The 19,616-nt window shown below is 41.1% G+C and overlaps 2 protein-coding genes across 10 annotated transcripts in view; one reads left to right on the top strand and one right to left on the bottom strand.

The window, feature by feature from the left end:
- The window catches only part of LOC113988455 (rap1 GTPase-activating protein 1-like), a 45,618-nt gene extending 34,398 nt beyond the window's left edge, over window positions 1-11,220 (top strand). For 6 of the 9 annotated variants that reach the window (XM_039381630.1, XM_039381629.1, XM_039381631.1 and 3 more), the window contains 5 exons: window positions 4,209-4,335; window positions 4,424-4,526; window positions 8,194-8,279; window positions 8,431-8,502; window positions 10,523-11,220. In XM_039381630.1, coding sequence (XP_039237564.1) covers window positions 4,209-4,335; window positions 4,424-4,526; window positions 8,194-8,279; window positions 8,431-8,454 — 340 coding nt within the window. In that variant the 3' untranslated portion in view covers window positions 8,455-8,502; window positions 10,523-11,220. Of the gene's footprint in view, window positions 1-2,181; window positions 2,973-4,208; window positions 4,336-4,423; window positions 4,527-8,193; window positions 8,280-8,430; window positions 9,062-10,522 lie in introns of those variants that run through there. The other 3 variants (XR_005563654.1, XM_039381626.1, XM_039381632.1) reach the window with 3 other exon arrangements.
- Window positions 10,728-18,970, bottom strand: GSTK1 (glutathione S-transferase kappa 1). Its single transcript, XM_027722093.2, has 8 exons — window positions 18,787-18,970; window positions 18,130-18,211; window positions 17,247-17,375; window positions 16,768-16,868; window positions 16,320-16,355; window positions 13,295-13,411; window positions 12,688-12,781; window positions 10,728-11,689 (listed from the first exon to the last, which is right to left on the bottom strand). The coding sequence occupies exons 1-8, from the start codon at window positions 18,850-18,852 to the stop codon at window positions 11,649-11,651; spliced, it is 666 nt and encodes a 221-aa protein (XP_027577894.1). The 5' UTR covers window positions 18,853-18,970; the 3' UTR covers window positions 10,728-11,648.
- Window positions 18,971-19,616: the final 646 nt, after the last annotated feature.

Raw genomic sequence — 19,616 nt, 5'->3', positions numbered from 1 at the left:
AGAAATGCAATTTCCTAGTAGAGCTTTGCTGTTGCTAAGCTGTTTTATATTGGTGTGTGATCCTATCTAGAATACTTCAGGCAAACCACCCATTTACATTTCCAAGACTCCAGAGCAGCCTGTCTCTAAATCCAAGGCTGCAGCTGACTTTCTGGAACAGCTTGCCACACCTAATTTTTTTCATGAGAACTTGGATGAGACCTGTCGCAAAAAAAGGACAGATTATTTTGTATTAGGGCATGTCACTTCCTCAGGACTGTGTCTAGTCTAAGAAAATTTCAGGAGGTGCCCTAGAACCAGGGCTCTGTGGTTGTAGTTGCTCCAGGTGCCAGATTTGACAAGGAAGAGCCTTCCTTCCAACTAGACCCAATGCTCTCTAAGAATTACAGGCTGCTGACTATCTGCAGTAGTTCAGCTACCCAGTTGTGTGCTGTAGTACTGCCCGGAATTTTGTCACAGCCAAGGTGCAGAGTTCTGGTAAGTACATTTTTGTGTATGTGCTAGTTTTGGTTTTGGGTTGGATGAGTGTCCAGAATTTTGGTGTGGAGGAGGATGTGAGTACATCTAGGAGATACAGACCATTTAAGATGCTAGCTCTGGCAGCCAAGGACAAGAGAGAATGCAGGACATGGAACTGCTGACTGGTCAGCAACCACCATCTTCCAGCATTACCACATCATTCCACCTCCCTTTCCTGATCCTGCCTGGGACCTTGTTAGTGAATTAGAAGTTCCTGACTAGGCATGTGTTAGGGACTCTTGTTTTGATTAGATAGATGATTACTTTGCATAATAAGCAAGACTTCTATTTAGAAAAGATCTCATAGTTTGGCTACTCCTGGTTACCTGACTGTAGAATGTGTGCATGTCCTGGAAAAAAAGAAGTATGAAGCTTTCTTTCCTGACTTTTGCATATGATTGTGGGCTTCCCCCACTTCCCAACCCCCGTTCTCCATCAGCTGAGGTGAGCCAGCTGCAATGGCTGTTTCAAGTTGGTATCCATATGCTTTTGGAGAGAAAACGTAGCATGGGATTTCACTAACAATACTTGCATGAATATTGTTTATGCACATGAGGCATGACCTGTATTATTTGGCAGTCTGTCTAGTTCTGTCCCCAGGATTCTCTCTATGCATTTTTTTCCAGTCACAGACTCAAACCACTTACGATCATAATTGTGGTGGTTTAGCCCATTCCTGGAGAGTTCGTTTATGAGGTGGGATGTAGCACGGAGTTTTGCACAATTAGTGATTATCCGGAGTTAGAGTTGTGATCTCAGACTTATGGACTAGCTCATGTGCAGTCATACTTTCTGCATGTTGTCTGAGACAGGGGAGTAAGAACATGTAATTCCACCATGTAAAGCACACCATTTTCAGCAAGACATTATTAGCACAGTATTGCAGGAAAAGGCTGGGAGCATAAATTCTCACAGTCTGTCTTGGAGACCATTTACTGATGTTCTGCTGAAATAGCCTATCTGTTTTTCATTGTGGAACCACAAATCAGGATTCATGATATAGGCATAATTCTAATGCAAAAAGAGTTCTGAATGGTTCTAGAATAATTTATGTAGTCCCTATTAGATAACATAAATGGCTTATCCCTGGTAGTATGTCGTCAATCCTCTCCAGGTTCTCTCCATAGAGTAGAGTCACAAGAAATTTCTCTTATCGCAGAAATGTCCAGCATGTTGCTGCTGGTCTTAAGTAACCATTTCAGATTCAAGACTTGAATGATCAACCTCTTCATCTGTGTTCTACTAAAACTAGCCTGGAAATAAATGCCAAGGGAACACATAAATTATAGATTAATTAATTTATAGTAGAGACAAAGTGGCACTTACTTTCTGTCTTTGCCTCCTGATTCTCAACACACCCTTCTGCAGTGATCAGCCTGCAATCCATGAAACTGCACTGTTCACTTGAGCTAATGGTGTCGTCTGTCTCACATGCAGGGAAAATTGTCCTTAGTTTTTCTGCTCTTCTGTCCAGGTAGCCTTCCAAGTAATTCTTCTTCCCAAGGGACAGACTTAAGCCAGCCTATGTAACCAAGTAGCAGAACTCCTCAGGAACAGACAACTTTCTGGGTTGCATCTGAAAAATCAAGCACTATACTGTATATGTCCATATCCTAGGAAAAGTACATGGGTTTTTTTTGTATGTGTGTTTTCCCTCCTCAGACACATCTGAGTGGGGACATCAAGCCAATCAGGAGTGGACCGGATGCTACTCAGTCATTGGTTACCTCACTGAAGATACTGGCAAGACTTTTGGGGTGAAATAAGAGTCCTGGCTAAGAGGAACATGAACGTACTTAGAGGACCTCAAGGACTGTGGAGAGACCAATGGCACCAAGTAACGCTCCACTGGCAGTTCCTGGAGCAGGAATTCTGGGAGAGGGAGATGGACAGAGAGCTCCTGTTGGAGCATTTTGGCTCTATGCTCTTCCCATTGCCCAATCAGCAGCCACTGAACCAGCCTCTGCTAATGATGGGGAACGGAGGCCACCTTGAGTTCGACCCCTTTGCTTCCCCTTCCTTCAAATGAGTAAGAATATCTTGGCCTGCAGAAGGCAAGAGCAGAGGAACACATTTCCACCTCTGTCTCTAGTGCCTTTGAATTACATAGGTCAGGAAATGCAGTGCAGAGAACGAGGATGGAGAAACCTGCTGAGGAAAGATGCTGAGAAGCAGATACTTTGTGGAAATCTAGATCCCAGTTCACTTAAATTCATGTTATTGTTTGCTCTGCTGAGGGAGAAGCATGTTGGCCTTCATTTCCTCAAAAATATATTTCCTAAATTAGAGGAAATATCTTTGGCCTATATTGGCCTTATCTTTACTGTTCTCCCTGTTGCATGCTGGCACGGAATATGCCTGGGACTTTAGGTTTCATTACTGCTTGTAGGTCAAGACTGGCCATATTTTGCAGTGTTTCTGAAGGAATAAATATATTTAGTATGTTAAAAGTGTCTTATCTTTCTTGCCTCTCTTAGCTTTTTTTATATTTCTTAACATTTTTAAGCACTCATCTCTCCCTTACTGGCTAGTCTTACGCAAACAGTGGTATTTCCCCATAAATTTTAGGCTTACATGCACAGTGCACCTTCTACCATGTAAGCATGTCAGCCTCATGGACTGCTATATCTCCTAGATGACTGTAAGCAGTGGATCACAAATTCTGATCTGGGAAGAGCTGACCTTAAGGGTCTTTCTTGATAGTTATGAAACATGCACCGGGCTACCTCAGTGTCTGTGTCATTTGAGAAAGTAGTGGTAAAGTGATCCAATACAGTTTGCTTTGAATATCCCTGTTGAATGACCCTGTGAGACCTAAAAGTTTAGTGGAATGGACCTAAAGGAGCCCATCTACTGGCAGTTTGTCACATGGAAAATCACCAGGATGGGAATCTGACCTAGGTGTGTTCCTGTTTGTAAGCAGGAGGAAGTTCTGACATGCCTGTGCAAGACCTTGGCACTTGATGCTAAATAGTTTGACACTGAGACAGCCTGCAGATCTCAGTAATTTGTTTCAACCTTCCCATTGCTTTGTTAAACTTTCTTAGTTAACTGTTCTATAATACTGATTAATGTTTGTGTGTTTTCCTGCCTTCTCGTGTTACACCTGTCCAGAAAACCAGCAGTAACAATTTATAAGCTCTATGGCATGAAAAGTGTGCTTTTTATAGTCCCTTTGTTCTGTCTGGAATTTCACATAAGACCAAACATGATAGTCTGATAGTAGCTGTGGGAATGGGCGGCCAAGACTGGGTCTTGCCTGCCCTTTATACTCGGTTTCACATCTCTTCATATTATATTTAGGCTTCTAAGTCTCTGATCTCCAAAATAAGGCATCCATTGATTTTAATGAATGTCTAGATGTATTTGGTACTTAAATGCAGATGGTGTGACTCACTTCGCTTTACTACGCGTAAGTCTGTGACTTAAAAATTCAGTTAGATTTGTCCTTTCATACAGTTATCCAGCATGGAGACAAAGAAGTGGTGTTTCTACTAAATGATGTAGCAACTAGAAATTAAGGTATGCAAGCCAGTTCACTTGTGTTCTGCTCCTAGGTGGAAAAACTAGCTGTGGATGAATCATTTCTTCTTACTGTTTCTGATTGCTGTATAATAAAGTTATGCCACAAAAAATTAAGCCTGTGTGTAACAATAAGCATGATGATGTTGAATGCTTGCATTTCACAGAATACTCAGGAGTCAGACTTCAGGATACTGTGTGATGCAGCCACTCTCACGTTCTTCATCCAGTGTAAGCAGTTGTTGTAGTGGATTAAGGGAAAATGGAGCATCTGAGGAAGAGGAGAATGACAGGGTGGGTGTCTGATCTCTAACAAACACAGGCTACCCTGCCTGATTTTACCAAGTGCATTATTAAAACACGTCTTCTTTGCCCTCTCCAGGAGCTGACGTGCTCTCTTGAGGGCCCTCCAAAACAGGATTCAATGGTTCAGAATATGTGGCTGGATGACAGTGACTGCACACCCAGTACTTCTAGCTCACCAGGTAAAAAAAGAAAGAATAAAAAGAAAAAATCCTCTACTTATGCTTCTAGAAGCGTATGGGAGGTTGAGCTGCATCCTTTATATGCTGTACTTAAGATCTGAGAAGTGTAGGTGGATGATAGAGAAATGGGGAGAGAAGCTGGCGTGCAAACTTTAATGCGGAGAGAATGTTTCAGTAGCATGAATAAATGGTGCTGTACATACTGCAGACAGAGTTACAGTAGACTGCAAAGAATGAACGTGTTTGTGTTTCTGTGGAGAGCTATGGTTGCATTTCTGAATCAGTGCCCATACTTCTTTATAAACTAGACAGTTTGGATATAGGAATTATAGAAACAGTGTTTCCTGAACTAAGCAGTATGCTTCTCAGAATGGGGGTAATCAGGTAGCTAACCTATACTGAGCTTTTTTTTGGCTAGGCTCTTTAGTCAATCTTACTTGATTAAAGCTGAAGTAGTTGATTAAAGTCAGCTTGGATCCATTCACAGTGCAAAGAGATGATTATAGTCTTCTTTTCGGTCCCATAGCAGGGAGAACTATCGTATTACCTGCTGCTGAGGTTGTATCACCTGCACTGATCTCAGACCCTGTTTGCAGTTGTTGTTTCGCTTTGTTAAAATGAACTGGTTTGTACTAAAGCATTTCATGTTGAGAATCAGTCTAAAGCTAAAATTAGGGAAAATTTAAATCAGTTTCAACCTGTTTCTGAGAATGAGGCTGAGAGGACTGTGTAAGATTTTGGGAAAGTATGATTGAGAAGACTAAGCTTTTGAGTATGGGAAGTCATTAGAAACTGTGAAAGGCAAAACTTAACAATTGTTGCCAAAAGACTGGAATAGGAGCATGTTGAGATGGTAAGAGATACTAGGGATTATGTTTATGGCAAGTGAAAGAGTTGGTTGGAAGGGACAGTGAAATCTTTGTAGGAATTGTGTGAAAAGGGATTGTTGATAAAGATAACAAGCATCAGAAAGTGGAGCCAGTTTACTTTGAAGATAGAGTTAGGTCTTAGTCTCCGCAGCTGCCCCGTATGAGATGTCAGTAGTGGCCCTGCTTAAAATTGTCTGTATCTTAGCGACAGCATTGAGGCTGTGATACTGTCAGATGTTCTGCAGAGACCTCTGTTCTGTGAGACGTTTGTAAGATTTCTCCACTTTGCAGAACAACTCACAGCATGAGTGCTTGTATGCTTAGAGACACAAGAGAACCCAAGGTGCTGGTGTTGAAACTCTGGGAGAACAGGAAGAACAAGTGGGATTATTGATCATGCAGAGGAAGAGGAGAGCCATGCCATATGCTACAATTAGGAGCTGGGGTGCTATATACAAATATTGCTTGTTCTGAAGGAGAGACATAAAGGTGTTAAATGTGGTGATTTGAAAAAGCAGCATGTCAGGGACCTTCACAACAGAAGACAACCAATGAGCTGCTATTATGAGGCAGAAGGTAGGAATGAGCTTCAATAGGTCCTTCTTTTGAAAGCTTGGAAGAAGGAGTTCAGTGTCATCAGCTCAGAGCAAGAATGATTAAAAAATACTGTAAGGCCAGGAGTCCCAACACCATGAAATTGTCTCTTTTGTAAGGGATCTGGAAATGACACCATAAAGGCAATAGTTGCTCTGTGCCTCACAGAGGGTTTTCACTCGTATCACCATGACATTGTCCAGGTTACCATTTCCATGTATTTCTGGGATTATCTTGAGTGGGCCACAGCTCCGCTCACAAATTCACGCCTATTGCCTTTGTGGCATGACACTGAGAACAGGCAGGTGTGAGAAAGATGGATGCTTTCTAGCGGCCTCTGCTGCTCTTCCCAAGATAGTTTCCCTATCTGCTGACTCCTTATTGTCCCACAAGTATATAAATCATGCATCACCAAGAATAATCATTGCAGAGAATGCGATATAATGTTCAACATAATTTTTAGGTTTTACAGACTCCACTGTGAGTGGCAATGATCTGATACTGACACTGCAAAACTTTCACTGTGCTTTCTCAGTACCTTGGCATGGTCAGACAGCTGCACCCTGCAGGAGTGGTGATTTTCTGCTGTACCATATCTATTCTTATATCTTCACTGCATACATGTAAAAAAACCAAACCTATATATGGGTACACCAAAAAACGTGCAGGTCTGTATGTGGGCTTCTGATTTGTGCTAAGAGAGCCATTGTTAAAATGGATAAACATGGATACTTTTCGGATTAGTTGAAATCAATTCATCTAATCAGGAGACTGCAGAGATGTAGTTACACGTGTGTGTGAGGTGTATGAGGTAGCAGAGTCAAGCCTGCATTCTCTAAGCACAAGGTGAAATCTTGCTCTTCTGAATTTGAAAATTTATTTCCAGAAATTCTGACAGTTCTTGAGCTAGAAAAAGATAGGATTAAGACCAATTTTTTGTGCTAAAAAAAAAGAAGGAAAACCACAGGGATGATACATTTATTTTGATTTTTGCGAATACTAAAAATTTTCTGTTCATTTACTACATCCAGTTCTGATGGAAGACTAATTACCACAAGATCAAGTGTGGCAATACATGTTAGTATTCCTAGACAAAATTACATTTAAATGAATATTGGTAATTTGGGTTAATCTGTGCTACAGGGAAGAACTGTAATTATCCATAACTGAACATAATAAACTGAAGATATGCCAGAGTTAAACTAAACAAAGCAAAGAAAGCCCCTTGGGACACAGAGAGGCATCCTGGTGTTTTAGTTTTGCCCTTTACTGAGCTATACAATAACTATTCAGCCACAGTTAATGCACTGTGTAAAATCAGACTGAATTGGTTTTGTTTTTTTTCCAGAGAAACATAAGACATGCCCACTGTAAGTCTAGGTCTTACACTGAATGATTCCAGAATTTCTAATCATGTACACGTTATTGAGTTCTCCAAATTGCCTTTCAGATTAAGAGAAAAATGTTACAGAAAACAAAAAAAAAGTGTCAGCAGTCTGTAGTCATTATGCTCCCAGATAAAGACACAGAGAGCTGCCATTGCCAAAATATTTCTTGATTTGGCTTTAAAGTACAAACATGTCTCATACGCCAGTTCATATCACATGAGGCAGAGGTGACTTTCCTCTTAGCCTCAAGGGCAGGACATAAATCCAGCTATAACTCTCTTTAACACTTCTAGTGTTATATTCTTAGAGATAAGGCATTCAGGTTGTACAGATGTATTTAGTAATGGCATTTCTTAGCTTGACTGCATGAATTGTCACTTACTGGAACCTGCTGTATTATTTTAAACTATTTTTTGTGTGTAACATTAGACTGATACAGAAATTATAAACAGACTCATGAAAACCTTTGTAAAGGTTGGAAAATTCCTTTATTACTCATTAGATAGCTACAGGTGTAGCTTCTTTAGGCAAGAAGCCAAAGAGCTGTGGCATTGAAACAGTCTGGAACCAGTGGCCAGTGATTTTTTTGAATGAATGAATGAAATGAAAATAGTCACCTTCCTCGTGTTTCAAGCTAGAATGAGAAATAGGTCAAGGTAACATTAGTCAAGTTGGCCATAGATACATTCCTTTCACTCTTACCTGTGGATGAGTCACAGATCTGTGAAAAGATTGGGGTAAAACCAGCTATATGTGCAACTCCTGGGATGCCCTCTTGATTATTTCTTTATTGTTCTGTGCTTGGTTCCCTTCTAGGAAGCAGGTTGCTTCCTTCCAGCAGTGTTGCTGGCTCCACTGGAAAAGGAAAAGGCAGCAAAGCAGATGCTCAGCACCATAATCCAGTAAGTGCTTTAATAAAATGTTTCCTTCTCATTTGCACAAAGATGGGAGAAAAGAGAGGAACTTTATTTAGGAGGCTTTGCTTGCTGAGGGTTGAAAGGGCAATGAGAAGGTACTTGTAGAGGGAGGTTAAAGAACTACCTTGTTCTGCAGGCCTCCATTTTGTGCTGTGTGTGATGTCACCGCTGGAGGACTGTCTTGGTGCACACTGGGTGAGGAGCACAGGTAACGGACCTGGAGGAGCGCTGTAGGCCCTTGGCTCAGGATGGAGGCCATCCCTGGCCATCCCTGGCCTCACTGAAACAGTGCAGCAATTACTGTACGGCTCCACAGTAAACAGAGTTAATCCTACACCTTCTTCCCCAAACGATCTTCCATGGCCAGCTGACTCTGGCCTGCCTAATGTACCTAAGCTCTCCCTTTCTTGGTTGCCTCCTTCCTCTCAGGGAACAGCATTTCCCATGGAGACACTGCTCTCTGCCCTAATCTAGGCACAGTTTTTTTCCTCTTCTTTTTTGTTTGTTTGTTCAATTTCCTTTGCTCAGATGCAATCTAGCTTTCTCTGTGCCTATCTACTGCTTCTTATAGTTTCATTACTCTACAGAACCCCTTTCTTTTGCTCATTGTAATGTTGTGCCTATCTGTTCACTTGCTTGTTTGCTTTTAGCCTAGTATTGGTGGGACCTACTTGTCCATGCCAGTTTCACAGCTTTTCCAGACATGGGAAGTGGGACTTGATTTCCTGGAGAGATCTGTAATAGAGCAAAGGGGAACACACCTTCAGGTTTGTTCCCTACAATTCATAGTCCAGTTTTGCTTGTGTTGCTGAGAGTATCTCTTTTCGCTTGGTATATTCCTTGCCTTGCTCAAGTTCTGGCCTGACAGCTAAACAACATGCTGCCTTGAAAGTGGTGTGGATGTGAGGCTCTCAGGAACTAGTTTGGTATATAGTGAAGTAGAAGGGGTATCATCTTTATAGAAGAAAATTCTTCCACCTATTGCTAAATAATCCTGAACAGCTGGTAGTTCTTATTATTGCTGTTTAGATCCTCAGTGTTTTTTCAATGTTCGGCTTTTAGCTGCCCTGCCACCTTGTGGCATTCAGAGCAGTCAGGTCAGCAGTCAGCATTCAAAGTCAGTCACCACCACTCCTTGTGGTGGTGGTCACTGGTGACACAGATCAGAAAGGGAAAAGCCAAGTAAAGAAGCTGTTACTTATCACTGAGACTACTGCAATGCACACTACAACAAAGACAAGTACTGAGCATGACAGTGTAGCTGCCAGCCGAGCTTGTGCTCTGTAACCCAGGAGCAAGGTTGTCTGAACAAGAGGCAGAACTCCATCAAAATTCTGCTCCCAAACAGGCAAATTTTGCTCAAAGTATGTATACAGTCAGAATTACAACAATTTGCAAACTCACTGATATAAATGCAAAGGCTGTGGTTTTGCATTTACTGGTGGTTATTACAGGCACTAAGCAATGGAAGGAAAATTCTGAGTTTGGATTTTCCTTATCTCAGTAGTGTTTTAAGTATTATTTTAGTACCTAAGGTTTTGAGCATTTAGTTTCCACTGATTTGAAGTAGGTCTAAGGGCCTTTAAAATAGTTTTGTGAAATATATCACAGTCTGTAAGATCCATCTCATTTGGGACACCTGCTAAATCAACATTCTGCCACAAAGGCTGGTTATTTTTCAATCTGTCTGGTTCAAATGATTAAATTTCATGAGACCCCAGCTCTTACCTTGAGATTATCTCCAGATGTTCCTTGAATTCTCACCAGTTTCTCATCAGAGTTCATTACTTCCACAAAAGGGCATTTTACCCACTTAAAGATAGCACTACTGGCTTAAAGTGATGTTTTAGTCATTCCATTTTATCACCTCAGAATCACTTTGATAGCACAGATTGGAGACAAGCAAATTTCAGGAGAGAAGTGGTAAAAAATTGCTATAACATGGCTTCAGGGGACTCAAAGAAACCTATGGTACCTACATACATGTCATTCTAACTCCTTTTGTATCTCAAAAAGATTACCTGAAGTTCCAGGCTGGATTTGCCCAAAGACTAATGGGTGCACTAGTAGAAAGGAGGAAGGGGTTCTTAAGTTATAGGATATTTCCTGAAGAACTGAAAGAGGTGTAAGAAGGCAAAATTGTGGATGGGGGAACATGATACTCCCACAGCACTTATAGCTGTAAGAACATGAAAGATACAGATTTTTTTTCTGATGCTTTGTTCCAGGATTTGCTGTTCAAATGAACAAGTGTGAACATGCTTTACCTTAAAGTTCAGAAAAAGACAAAAACCAGAATTCCAGCTGCTGCTAGTTCTTCTGCTTCATTCAGTGATGCATCAGAGACAGCCTGGGATCATTGAGAAATCAAGCTTCATACAAATCAAATTAGTTTCAATGTGTTACTCCAATTCAGCCAATACAGGGCCAGGATCAAACTGTTTCCATGGAAATTTCTTAATTTTATTGTTTCCACACCTTTTCCTCTGCAGACTATGTGATGGAAAGTCCCTCATAGCCATATCCAAATCACCTTTGGATAGGCAGCAGTTAGGGCAAAATACAATCTGGTTCAGTTACCAGCTAAACTTGCATGGTGATTACCACTGTCCTGCGAAGACATTACTGTAAAACTTGCATTAACTAAAAACTCCTGCAAGGTCTGGGATTGGTGCTGCACGTGTATGGTGGTTTCCTCAAATGTCAGTCACTGCAGAGCAAGGTGTACAAAATACTGTTCAGGATGGGGACAATTCCTTTTGAAATACTTGATTGGTTCCCTAGACTTTTCTTTGGGCTTGAATTGTGTCCCCTCCAGTTGCCACGCTGCTAAGTAAAAGGAAGCATGAATACCTTATCCTGTGCTTCTAGTGCCTATGTAGTATATTGGATTTAAAATAAAAGAAGAATATGGCCGCTTCTCTTAGGCTGTGTGTGTGTGTGTGTGTGTGTGTGTGTTTACAAAGGACAAGCAGGAAGACATAAGAAGTCCAGAGATCACAGTCCCATTACAATTTAACCCTCATGTTTTAGGGTAAACGAAAAGAGGACTAACGAGAAAAGAAGAATGTTTGATTTGCAAGAAGTTAAATATTTAATGTTTTATCTTTCATGTTAGTCTGTGATCTGTTGAAAAAAACTAAGCACATTTGTATTGGTAAAGACCTCACCAAACTGTAATACTGGCAAACCTTGAAATTCTTCCTAATTGGAGATGAGATCAAGCTGTAAAAGTAACTGTTATGGATCAGAAAGCCATCTCTCCCTAAAATTGATATATTCAGATAATCACTAAAGATTGACTGTGTGTATATATATATGTATTTTCCTTCTTGTATACTTCCCCAGGACTTTTCACAGTTTGGCACTTGGGGCTGGTCCCAGCCATTTTTCACCTGCAAGACAAACCAGACAAAAGAGACAGTTAGAATTTAATACACAGGAGTAATTCAGCAGTCATATTTCTACAGCAGGATGATTATTCCTACTCTTTTGAGGGGTAACTACTGAGACAGAATACAGATCTTTATGTGGTTTGACTTCAGACAGCTGCATAAATCCTTCACTGTCTAGGAACAGCTGAAGCTGTACAGAAGAATTTTTCCTCTGTTAGACATGAGAAATTTGGTGGGTCTGGGGTATTGCACATGAGGGTCAAACCAATTCTTTTTAGGACTCCTTTTTGGGGGGGCTGGGGACTAAGAAAGCAAAAAAGAGTGGAAGGCTGGGGAGTCAGAGAAACAAAAAGAAAATCTGAGTAAGTCCTTGGAGTTGAGATTAGAAACCAGGCCACAACATTCTGATCAGGACTAGTGACTACTGTAGTGGGTGTTGGGTAGTCATCTTCCTCACTCTCATTTTATGGAATCAGAAACCCATTAAGAAGAGAAAAAAAAAACAAACTCAAAACATTTCTCTTCTGTTTAAGCCTATGACTAATATTAATTTACATTAATATTTTCTGCTGAATTTTTTCAACAAATGCATGAGAGCTAGTTATGTGCATAACTCTTTCTAGTGACATACTCTCTCAAGTGCCAAATCTTGAGATCAATAGACAAATGCCCTCTAACCCATTAAAACAGGTGACTTGATTTTTTAACACAGCCTATTTCAACCTCTTTAAAAATTTAAAGTGTGCATTCTGTGGTAGAAAAATGAAAATAAGGATGTTTAATATATGAATATCTGTTACAAATTTGTGTAGGTAGACACAAGTTATGCAAGGTATAGGTTGGGGAGCTGTGCTTTTTATTAAAGAGATAGAAAATGAAAATGTTAAAACTAAAAATATTTGAAAGACCTTAAGAGCATTTTATTCAGCTGCATTATGTATTTCATTAAAAGAGGGTGAAAGTCTGAAACCAGAAGTGATGTTATTAGGTAGACTCACCTATAACGCTGCCTAGCAGCTCTAAACGATCAGAGCCAAAAAAGAGATGAGGTTCCCCATTATAATGTGCCACAACAGCAGGCATCCCAAATGCCTATTAACACCAGGGAGATGAAACAGAGAATGTTATAATGAGAAAATTTTTTGCAGACACGTCATCAGTATTCAGGAATGAACCCCAATAAGTTTGACTTTTTTTCCTCCCCTTCTTTTCACCTTCTTCATTCTTGAAGTCTAATGGAGCCATCAGAAGATAGGTGACTCTCCAGACCTTGTGTGCCCCTTTTGAAGGAGCAAAAAAAGTAGCCTGATAAATCCACAGTTCTATTTCAAGTAGTGATAAGTGGTGTCTTGTGGTACTGGTCCCCTCCTTGCTGTCCAGCTGGAATAAGCTGAATGGGTCAACCTGGTTTTCCCATATGACAGTGAAATAAACTACCAACAACAGTGAGTTAGCTTTCACACATTCAAAAAGCAAAGAGCACCCAACAGAGATGGTCTGTATAGTGCTTTCTAATCATCACCTTCATTGTTCCTTGCTTCCCCATATTCATAATAGAGAAGAAATGCATAGCTGTGAAGCCCAATGGCATTGGAAGCGTCTCACCCCATATTTCATTGCTTCATCTGTTGTCTCTCTCAGTCGGTCCTTCACTGTAGGGGATGAAATCATTTCAAGTACCTTCTGGGAGAGCTCTGATGATAGCCCAGCCTGTCGGGCAACCTGAGAAAAGATGATATAATTAGGAGTACCTTATTAGTAAATACTCTAATTCCTACTATGGTCTAATTAATTTAATCCTTAGTATTATCACCCAAGGTCTATTGCAAAAAAAATTTCAAAATACTCTTGAAGCACTTCTTGCACAATTGTCTTGCTGTGTGCCCAACCCATTCATCATTTAACAGTTTTCAGATACAAAGTAGAAGAGACATTTTAAACTTCCAAAATCTGCACATTATTTTAAGGAGTTCCTAAACATAAAAGGGAAAAAAACACTCCTAAGTTGAACCTCTAATACGACGACTCATAAATAAATTACCAAATAAATTACAATAAATTACAAAAACCTCAAACTGGTATTATGAAAACAAAATCTTACTGTACAAGCCTATCAAGACAGAAACAGTTTGTATGGCAAATGTGGCCACATGGATTCTGTAGGTGACTGCATGAAAGTCAGTCACTGTAACTCAAGGAGGTTAAACAGTTGCTGGTATTACTGCTGTATCTTTTTCACCTCCTCTGTGCTTCTGCCACACAGGAAGGAGATAAAGTAGCCAAAGTTAAAGGTCTGATGTTTATGAGATAAAACTGAGATTACAATTACTTTTAATAAAGTATTTCACTAAAAAAAAAGCTTAACTTGCCTGCCATCTACCTGAATGGCATGCTTTTTCTTTTTTTTTTTTTTTAATTAAAAACCCCAAAACAAAAACAACAACAACAAACCAAAAACCCCAAAACAACAACAACAAAACAAACCAAAAAACCCCCAACCAAAACAAAACAAAATCCACCAACAAAAAACAAACCAATAAACCAACATTGCATATGGACCACTAATCCTGCACATGCAGGTATTACTGATTCTTTCTTTCAATTGCTTTTTTTTGTTTAGCATCCACATTTCCTTGTACCTTCTCCTACTTACACATCAGGGAGATTAGGAGCTCTTTTTTACTGTGCTTGAACAGGAGCTTAAACAAATGTAGCACTGGATGAGAACAAAATGCTGTGTATGCTTGATAGCCAGTGTTCAGACTGCAGTATTAGATTGCAGTGATGTAGTATCTAGTCCTCACCATTTTAAGGGCAGAAAGAGTACTTAAATAGACTGAGGCAGAATTCAGACTATACACTGCTGCTATAGCAATTTATGTGAAGTTATTGCTGACAAAAATAAAGAAGTAAAAAAATATTAAGGAACTGTTATCAAGTAAAAACCATTCAGTTTTTCTAATTGATGTGTAAAATAAATTCGCCTATAATGACTCAGATGAAAGGGTTGGGACCTCTCACCAAGGACCCCTTTGGATGGCAAATTTTCAGAAGAGAGGAAAGTCTAGTACTTGCTGCAGGGGTGAATGAAGACAGACACAAGCAAACAAGAGGACATCTACTTGTCTGCCTCAATGAACATAGGGGGATTCTTATTGACTGCCAAACAGTGACTAAACTTAAGATCTTTCTGAGTGTGAAGTCTGACTCTGAAGTTCTGCATGTCCTTGATTTATTTAAATAGTGATGGATTAAGAGACTATGCGGTGATGTTCTGTATATATTTATGTACTGGGTCTGGTTGGGATGGAGCTACTTTTCTTCATAGCAGCTCCTATGGTTTTGTTTCAGAGTTGTGACCAAAACAATGCTGATAACATACTAATTGGTTTAGCTATTGATGAATGGTATTTGCATAGTGTCAAGGCATTCTCTGTTTCTCACTCTGCCCCCACAGTGAATAAATGGGGGGTTCACAACATGTTGGGAGATGACACAAGGCAGATGACCTGAACTAACCAAAGAGATATACCATGCCATATAACAGGCTGAGCAATAATTAGTGAGGAGGCAGTTTAAGGAGGTTAACCTCCTTTTGTTTGGGAACTGGCTTGGCATCAGTCTACCTGTAGGAGGTGGTGAGTGATGGCCTTTGCTTTGTTTTCTTTCACTCTTCTTCCACTTTTGCTTATTAAGCAATTTTATCTCAACCTACAAGTTTTCTTGCTTTTATTCTTCTTTACCTCTTCCCCTGTCCTCCTGGGCAGTGGGAGGAAGCAAGTGAATGTCTGTGTGGTGCTCAGCTGCCTACCAGGGTTAGCACACCACAGTTTAATTATATCCTTCAAATCTTGCCTCTTGAAAAGGGAAAAGGCAAGCCTTTGCTGTAATTCTGGTAAAAAAGGTACACTAAGAGGAAGCTGAAGTGCAAGGACTAGACTGAGGGAAAAGCAAGACTGCAAGTTTCAAATTTCAATTAGGGACGTTGGGTAGGAGAGACCAGTCGTGGACAATTCCTCTCTTTTCTTCATACTAAAAGAACTTATAAAATAATGTAGAAAGGAGAGCCCTTAAAGAGGATCTCCTGGTATATGAACTTACATACCATGACAGCTTTTACTATAATAAACAAAATCTAAACATCAAAAGAAAATACATCAAGAGTGTAATTTCTAAGCATACAAAAGGGCAATGCAGCACTGAGCTTATCAGAAAGCCTGGCTCCATCACTCCATGGAAAGTCAACTTCCCCAAAGTGTTACATTTTACCTGAACATTTCATATGGCAGCAATACCTCAATGTATTCTGGAGAAACGGTTTGTACTTTCAAGACTTAATAAAGCAGTATTAACAGATAACTAATTGTCCATCCTGGGTATCTTGCCACGTGAATTAACAAAAAAAAAAAAGGGGATTCTGGTTCTGAATGTGATGCAAGCATGACAAGAAAAAAACCCCACATTCCAAACAGAGCTTCTAGGCAAATTAAATCCATTTTTTTCTACCTGAAATTTTTCAAAACTCCAAGTGTTCATTTGACTAAGCTGTCTTCATATTTATTACTGATCCAAGTCATCAATAAGAATCTGTATCAGAAATGCAGAAGCACCAAAAAAAGGAGACACTTACAGTCAATATGTTCTCTGGCTGACTGATATCTTCATGCTGGTAAAAGAATAAAATAAGTAAATCAGTACTTAAGAACAAAAGCTCAGCTCCAGACTTGAAAGCAAGTTTTCTAACAAAATAGAAATAAAACCAATATACTAGTTGCTGGAGAAATTTCCTCAGAAAAGGTATTAAGTCACCTAATCTAGGAAGTTTTTTCTGATAGGAACCACTGATCCACTCATCCTGTAGGACTCATCATATGATGAGTAAACTAAAAGAAGTAAATTAAGGTGACTATAAACTAGTTCTTTTCACAGTGGTTCCAGAACTACTATGACCTTAAGTTCCTCTTATGACTCTTCATTAAAAGACATTTCCTTTCTCTTGCTTGAATCCCACATTTGAATGGTGTGGGACAGGAAGGGTGACAGAAAGGATCAAAAAGTTGGCTTCATAAAATACTGACCTGTGACCAGAAACGTATCCAGAACTCCCTAGATAAGGGTTCCAGGTATTCTGGTTTTGTCATATCAATGGCTGTGATAAAGCGCATGGCCGCAAGACTGCCTGGGATTAGTGGGGAGACAGAGAAACAAGGCACAGGTTCAGGAACAGAGATGGTCTGCATGAGTGCTACCTAAGAACAGTATGACCTCCTCTGTAACAGGCCCGACAAATCCAGTCTTTAATAGTAAAGCTTATGTTGATTCATAGTAGCTTATGTTGATTCGCTATCAATTATCTCCCACTGATATTATGTGAATTATATCATTCACAGTCATATTTCTCCAGAAATTTCTTTTATGGTTAAAAATGCACATATTGCTCATAGATACAGAAAAAGGCTGCGGACAGGGAATTAATTTTCACCTTTACTGTTAGGGAGAACTCGAACCAGAAGTGTTAGAGATGAGAAACACCAGCTAAGCTAAGTCTCTTTCTTACTTGTACGAAAAATACGTTGGAAGTCATCTCTGGAAATTTTTACAGGCACTTGGTAGTATTTTGCCATCCTTTTTATATCCTTCAGCAGGTATTCAGCACGCTTTGGTAACATTGCTGGTGGCTTGTTACCTTTAAGGAAAAAGTTCTGTTGAGATTTCCAACTGTATTATAATACTGGACAAACCAACACTGGACAAATTAGACCTCATATGTACATGTGCCCAAGGAAGAGTATAATTTCTTATTGGCTTACTGAAACATACTCAGCTTTTCCAAAGATAATGCTAGGATTTAAACATGATTTATTTTGGTTTTGCACAGATCAACCCTTTAAGATAGCAGAATCAGTTTTAAACCAAGGTACAAATGTCCTAGCAGGGATTTTTGTTGATTCAGACTTTTAAGACAGACAACTACTAATGCATGGGTAAACCAATGTAGAGACTTGTTAATTTCATGATTTGTAAGTCTCAGTGATCAATTTGTTTTAATGAGACCATGAGTACTGTTTTAGGACATACTTGGATCCTTCCTGCATATTACAAAGTGCAAGAGTTCCACAAATTATTTCTGGTTTCAACTCAACAGAAAACTTTAAGGAAAACACTCCATATCAAATTATTATGGTATTTTAGAACTGATGAACTTTGGCACAGACTGCCAAAGTCTGTGTGGCTACGTAGTTGCAACAGTATGAAATTCTTTGTGAGTGATTTCTCAATCGCTAGCGAGCTCCACAATCCTATGATTAATTTGTTATTGGTGCCAAAAATTAGTTTAAAGCAGGCTCTGTGGGCTCTGCACTCACCAAGAGTTTGCCCACTAGTGCCCTACTAGTGAAGAAGGTGCTACCCTATAGAACTAATCTCTTTGTGTTGCCTACCAGTTTGTTGCATTATGCCACCAAGGAACGCTGGGCGAAAGCGCAGGTCAATATTCCAGATGTGCTGGTACCGGCAGAGAACCTGCAACATAAAAGAGTAATGATTTAAAAGTCAGAGGTGTCTATAGAGCTGTGTGCAGGTAAGGCAGTAAATAGACACTTCAGATAAATCCTTTTCTATTTTATCAGTGATAGCCCTAAAGCCTTTTCTAGATGCTGCCAGAGAACTGATCTCAGAAAAACTGAGAGGACCATATTCGTATCATGACTGTAAAAGTCTAAGCAGGAATAAATAAGCGAAAGATTAAGCTCATGAGTGGACGCTCACACCTGTTAAACATCAAAACTATCTCTGAAGCAAAATGTTCAGCAGTAACTCCCGCGTAGGCACAGGCCATGCCGCCGTTTGGCTGGGACACGCTTCCCTGGATTTCAACACCCGAGGAAGAAACCCAGACACCCCTCAGAGGTGCAAGAAGAACTAACTGCGAGGCGGGAAGGGCACTGCCTGCAGCCGGCCGGACGAGCTGCCCTTGAGCGGCCCTTCGGAAAGGGAGGCGGCGACGGGAGCGACCTCCCGGGACCGCCCGGGCACCAGCGGCCGCAGTGACCCGAGGCGTTCCGGGCAGGGCCTCCCGCCTTCTGCCGCACCCTCACCTCAAACCCCAGCCAGGAGTACGGGGAGATCACATCGTAAAACAGCTCCACGACCGTCCGGCTCATCCTGGCCCCGTCCCGTCCCGCCGCTCCCGAGCGCGCTCCCGCAGCAGCAGCAGCGCCGCCCCGGGCAGGGAGCGGGGCGGCCCTTCCGCAGTCCCTGCACGCCCGCCCCTCAGCCTCCTCCCCGTCCTTCCCTGAGCCGCTGCCCGGCCCGTCCTTTCGCTGTCCCTCTTGTGACTCCCGGCCCGGGAGGAAGAGGAGGGGTGGGGGCGGGAACCGCGGCTTCGCGGGGGACCGGGAGGGAGCCTGAGTCCTTCTCCATGGCGAGGCCGGGGGAGTGGAGGCTCCCGAGGAGGGAACCCGGGAGCTGACTCAGCGGAGCAGTGCAGCATGTTTTCCCGGGAGCACGGCTTCCCTGCCGGATCAGCAAACGCTTTACGTGCAACTGGCCCTTTTGTCTCCCTACCCTCGATTTTCCCATACTTGTTCCTCCTCCATTCAGCTAAACCCTTCCCTTTCCCCCAGCTTTAGTTCCTCCCCTAACCATCCTACAAGAAGTTACGTGCAATGCCCAAACGCTTCCCCCTGCATCCTGTCACGTGCTCCTCATGATTCGTCTGGCTGTAATCTCAATTGTCAACAAAGCGGCTTTCTGAACTAAGAGTAACTTTTAAGGATGAAAAACACGAACTACCGACAGTTGCTGAAATCTTTTTTTAACACGCGAGTACAGGGCAGTGAAACAATCGTTAAGAAAGGATTTGGGAGAGAGCTGGGAAACACCAGTGTGAAGTCTTTACCAGGCACATTGGTAGACATAGTGGGAA

The sequence above is a fragment of the Pipra filicauda genome, unplaced genomic scaffold (assembly GCF_003945595.2).
Source record: "Pipra filicauda isolate LSUMZ 115617 unplaced genomic scaffold, ASM394559v2 scaffold234_size1211729_pilon, whole genome shotgun sequence".
NCBI classification, from domain to species: Eukaryota; Metazoa; Chordata; class Aves; order Passeriformes; family Pipridae; genus Pipra; species Pipra filicauda.
The sequence above is the reverse complement of the archived record's forward strand: the minus strand, read 5'-3'. Positions and strand labels throughout refer to the sequence as shown.

Excerpts from the sequence above, each read along its gene's own strand:
- GSTK1 (XM_027722093.2), bottom strand. The coding sequence starts at position 18,852 with ATGAGCCGGACGGTCGTGGAGCTGTTTTACGATGTGATCTCCCCGTAC. Across the intron at positions 16,869-17,246 it reads CCAACGTATTTTTCGTACAA|GCAGTCTTGCGGCCATGCGC; the intron begins GTAAGAAAGAGA and ends CACTAATCCCAG. Across the intron at positions 12,782-13,294 it reads ATGAAGCAATGAAATATGGG|GCATTTGGGATGCCTGCTGT; the intron begins GTGAGACGCTTC and ends TGGTGTTAATAG.